The 5190-nt window shown below is 47.0% G+C and overlaps 1 protein-coding gene across 1 annotated transcript in view; it reads right to left on the bottom strand.

Annotated features, from left to right (window-relative positions):
* The window catches only part of SMARCAL1 (SNF2 related chromatin remodeling annealing helicase 1), a 50546-nt gene that overhangs the window by 35145 nt on the left and 10211 nt on the right, over nt 1-5190 (bottom strand). The window contains exon 5 of the mRNA XM_007462855.1: nt 3228-3414. Within this exon, the coding sequence (XP_007462917.1) occupies nt 3228-3414 (187 nt within the window). The remainder of the gene's footprint in view (nt 1-3227; nt 3415-5190) is intronic.

Raw genomic sequence — 5190 nt, 5'->3', positions numbered from 1 at the left:
GCGTGGGAAACAGTCCCTAATGAGGGGCTGGGAGGGGCACGCTTATCACATGAGGGATCTGCCGGGAAGGGAAGAAAGAAGAGACGGTGGGGTGGAAAAATGGCCTCCTCAAGATCAGAGAGGACTCTGTATGCATAAAGTTGGCAAAGACAGAAAACGTTAGAGAAAAGGAGGACGGCCAGAGAGAAGGCTGGAGCAAGAGTGTTTGTCTAAGAGGAGCACAGACCTCAGCCACGTGTCTCATTACCTAGCAGCCTCCAGGGTCCCCAAGCCCTCCAGGGCAGTATCCCTTGCTTACAGTTTGTGAATAAAGCATGGAATTATTATTCTACTCCTTCGGAGCCCGACTGGCCTGGGTTGGAATCCCAATTCCACCACCTGGGAGCCGTGTGCCTTTACGCAAGTTATCTGACCTCCTCGTGCCACCGCTGTAACGTGGAATAACGACGAGGCCTACCCCAGAGAGTGTTACGGGGGTTCCTGATGTTTAAAGCACTTAAAACAGCGCTTGGTGCCCTCGTAAGTGCTGGGGAAGTGCTTCCCTTATAACAATCATTCCCCCAAAGGAGAAAAATAACCAAGACACAAACAGTGATGGTGACTTGCTTGACTGGCATATGAATCAGAGAAAAGCTAAAAGGGTCCCCAGTGCCAGATGCCTCGTCTGCTGCTGCAAACACCACTCCTCTTTCATCGGAATTCCCGAAGAACTGATCATTGGCTCAGGAACCTGATAATAAGCCAGTCGACTAGTCTTCTCCTTTCCCCCTCAGCCAGAGAAGACAGAGAGCGGCCCCTCTTCTGACCAGCAGCTGCTATGGCCCACAAGAATTCCGGGCTGCACACGGCCTTTCTGAATTGCCTGGAAACGGCGTTTCCACCCTTCAGAAGCCAGTGCCCAACGAAGGTGGGAAAGTGAGCAGCAGGTCTGCGGGAGGCGTGAGCCCAGGACACCCAGGCTCAGCAGACAACGAGCGTCCTGTCATGGTCCTGGCACTTCTCTGTCCTCCCAGCTGCCACACGGCCCACCCGGTGAGAGGTGGCGCCCCCTCCCCTCCCCCTTGGCCGTGGCCATCAGACTCCTGCAACGGGGGCGAAGGGAGCCCACCCTCCCCTTGTCATGCCGACCTTGGTGAAATCTTCCGGACCATTTCCGGGATCAACTCAGACAGACGCATGCAGAGAGACAAGTTATAAAAGACTTATTTTTTTACATTACTTTCTGATTTATAAAACTGGTGGTCAGGATGGCCAGGGGCACCTATGCAACAAACCAGGGAGGGCCTTTTGTTTCAGCCTCCGAAGCGTTGCAACCATTTACAATGTCTGCACGGCTTCATCCACCTGGTCATTCCCAAAGCAGAACAGACCCTTGAATTTCACAGCCTTTCCTTTCACTCTGCCTCGAGGTAGTCCAACTAAGGAACAAAGTGATCACAACTGAGAACAAAGATGTCGCCTGGATAATAGAGAGACAATCGCACAGCTGAATGCCGAAGTTTGATTTTACACAAAAAACGCTGCACTCATCATCAGAAGATAGGATTTCAGCCCCAATTCCACTTTTGGAAAGTGAGCAGCTTTAGACAGAGGACTGTCTTCCTTGGTCTCAACTCACTCCTCTATTAAAAGGAACCGTTTAGATATTAGAGCAGGCTGATATCTATCTAAGAGATTTTGCTCCGTACATTTAAATGAGTTTCCAGTTGTAGTACTTACGTAAAAAACAAAACAAAAACACGGAATTGACAGCCCTTCCCTTAATACCAAACTCCTCCACTTCAGGAAATGAAAGTTAAAATCTGGAATTAATGCAAAGTTTTGAAGAAAGGCTGCAAGTACCATTAGCAGTTTCAGAGCCATAGAGAAAAAGATAGAAACAGCTGGCTGTGCTCTGGCTCTGATGTACATACCCTGGGGTGCCTCGCACCCACCACCTCTCAGCGTGCACCGCATGTGCCCAGGGATCTCCAGGGGAGCCATGAAGAACCCGGATTCTGAAGATGGGGGCTGCCCAGGAGCTGGGGGTGGGCAACCTCTCTCAGCATTAATGAAGGAGATGGAGGAAGAAAGATGAAAGGGAAAACCCACCTTGAGCCTGGGTAAAACAAGGCCCAAAGGACATCTCAACAGATGAAAGAAACGGCAAAGTGTGTCATCTAAGAGAGGTGGCAGCTGGAAGGCAAAGGAAGAAAAGGGTGTGGGCAGAGCTGGGACTGTGGGGACGCAGTGAGGTCCCACTGTGCCCAAACTGCACCTGGAGAACAAAATCCTACAGAGACAGCAGCCAAGCTTTAACCAAACCACCACAGTGGGCTGCACGCGGGCAGGCTGCCTTTGTGGGCCATGTCCATTGGCAATGTCGGCCCTTCCTTTGCATGGGGCTCTATCTCCAACCACACCGCCTGACATCAGATCTAGCTCTTATTATTTCTACATGGAGCCTCTGCCCTCTCCTCCACCTCCCATCTTTCTACTTGCGTCAAACCTGTCATTTTGTTTCTCCTAAGAAACTCCGGAAAAAGGGACAGGTCAGGACACGGGCTTATCTTTTTTTCTTTCTATCAATATAATAAGAGCACTTTCCTTTGGAAAACCACCACCTTACACTCTCAGTCCAAGTAATTGGGGTGAGGCAGCCCCTACCCTTTCACTCCAGGGATGGGCCTGTCACCTGGTCTTACCAGTAAGACCTCCGAGTCCCCCAGGACACGGTGACTGACCAGTTCAAGCGTCAGCACCAAATTTCAGATATTTCAGTGTGGGACCCACTAGAAAAGAGTTGCTTCCGCTGGGCTGCAGAACTGATGGGTGCAAAACGGAAGCCCCTGGCTACCCCCGCTGCCACACTTGAGGAGCACCTGGCTGAGAACAAAGCAAACTAAGAAGAAAGCAGAGCTGAGAGGGGTACAGAGTCCTGATGAGCTCTTTAGAGACCCTGGGCTTTCTATTACATGCAATGAGCAATCTCTTTTCTTACACTACTTTTGAGTTGCGTTTCTGCACATTTGCAATACAGAGTCCTAATTAACTTACGGAATTTGAAATCAGTGGTTACAATCAGGCTTTGGTGACAGCGCACCTGGGCTGTTTAATGCTAATACCCAGATGCCTCTAGACGGCTGTGAAAGAGGAGCATCATGAAAGAGGGGGCATCTGAAGCCAGTCCATGGTGAGCGATAAACCTGAGCAGGAGCGAGCAAGAGGAAGACAGATGGAGGACCTACTTGACTCCAACTCTCTGAAAGGGCAGCAGGCTCGACACCAGCTTGGAATCCACTTTGGACAGGTCTGCCTCGGGGATGTCTGCCACGGGACACAGAGACGTCTTCTGGAGCTGAGCAGCGAAAGCCAGGGTGAGGGTCTTGGGCAGAGGATCCAGTTGAACTTGTGGAAGGCAGCGCACCCTTTCCACTAGAAGGGAGAACAGAGGTGTGTGAATTGGAGTGTTAATGTCCAAGATTTCTGGGGGAAAAAGAAGGGGCTTTGAGATACAAAGTTCAATGGCTGGAACTGTGCTGCATGCCATCTTCTCCGAAAAGTAACTGGAGAGAAAACTGGGTGCAGACAGATGCATGGCAGAGAACCAGTTTTCCCTCTCTATTCCTAGTGTCTGCAAACAAGAGGGCACTCAGTAATGCAAAACTGATCTTCACTACACTACACAAACACGGGAAAGAACTAAAGTGTTCTTGCGACCGATCTATTTTTAACCTCAAGTCATTTAAAAAATTATCTTAGTATTCCCATTCAATAAATAAGGACCTATATTCTTCAAAAATCAGCCCAGGAAAAGCAAGGCCTAAAATGAATAAATCTTGTCTTGTTTCCATTCTCCTTATGTTTTATTTTGGTTTCAGTGTTTGAGAAGATGGATAACTTTAAGCTATATGCTGTCACCAGGCAAGGAAGCACTGTGGTCTATGCAGAGAAGCTGTTAGGTATTTCCAAGAAAGATCAGTAGGACAGTAGTGCTATTTACAAACAACAACAAAGGGCAGAGTCCGTGCAAAGGCCACAACTGACAACAATGCACATGGCCCTGCACACTTTTGACCTTTTCCATAAGAGAATAAGCAGCGCCTCTTGAGAGAGGTGAGTTTTACAGGTATTGGCAAGCTAAGGCCTGTGGGCAAATCAGTCTATTACCTGTTCTGGTAAATAAAGTTTCACTGGAACACAGTAGTGCCTATTTGTTTATAGACTGTCGTTTACTGCTTTCATGCCATAATGGTGGACCTGAGTCGCTGGGACAGAGACCGCATGGCCAATGAAGCCTAAAATGTTTACTATCTGGCCCTTTACCAAAAAAGTTTACCAACCCCTGCTAAGCTTAGAGTCTAAACTATTACTAAGGGTGACCATGACTCTCTTTCAATTAAAGCTTATATTTAGGGGTCTTTCCTTTCATGTGTGCTGGTTCCAGACCCCAATATAATAGATGGGGAAATCTCTTCTAGTCAGTCTTTAACCCAGGTGGGAAAAATAAATAACCTCGGATCTACATGGAAATAAAAGAAAATCAATTTCACTGATTTTTCTTTTTGAAGGAATTTAGCTTCACCTGATTTTAAAATTAAGAGGGAAAAAAAGCCCTTTATTCAATACAGAAACAGAAAAAGAAGAAAAAAAAAGAGATATAAATAAAACATAATTCTGGGGGGCGGGGGACGGCAGGAGAAGACAAGTTAAAAATTAAAGTTAGAGAAAACAGGATAGACCTAGAAATCCCTGGTAGTAGAATTATCATTAAACTTCTAATCACAGCCTGCTGTCCTACAGTTGTAGCTTTCAAGATGTTCTTCCCTTTCAACATTTCCTTTGAAAAATCTAATTAGAAGAGTTAGGAGAGTGACCATTGTTTACAGATCCTTGATTGCTCTTTACCTTTTACCTTTTCGGGCACCCCAAGATGGTCATAGTAACCCACCAAGGGGCTGAGTTCTCCAGGAATCCAGAAGGAATCAAATAGAGAACTTGTGTCTATTTCACTTCTACCCGATATTACTTGAAATTCTAAGGTTGTCAGTTCTCTATTCCATATGGTCACAAGGTATTCCCAAAGTCTTCTGCCACTACCATCAATTGGCAATTGCAAATACTGATGTGAATATGGAGGGCTCAGCCATCTACTGCCACCTTAAATTGCCTTGCCTTTTCAGTATATTTAAATCCATCTCTCTCTTTCCC

This window comes from Lipotes vexillifer, unplaced genomic scaffold, assembly GCF_000442215.2.
Source record: "Lipotes vexillifer unplaced genomic scaffold, Lipotes_vexillifer_v1.1 scaffold1518, whole genome shotgun sequence".
Classification (NCBI taxonomy): domain Eukaryota; kingdom Metazoa; phylum Chordata; class Mammalia; order Artiodactyla; family Lipotidae; genus Lipotes; species Lipotes vexillifer.
Note: the sequence above shows the minus strand (reverse complement) of the source record. Positions and strands in the feature narration are given on the sequence as shown.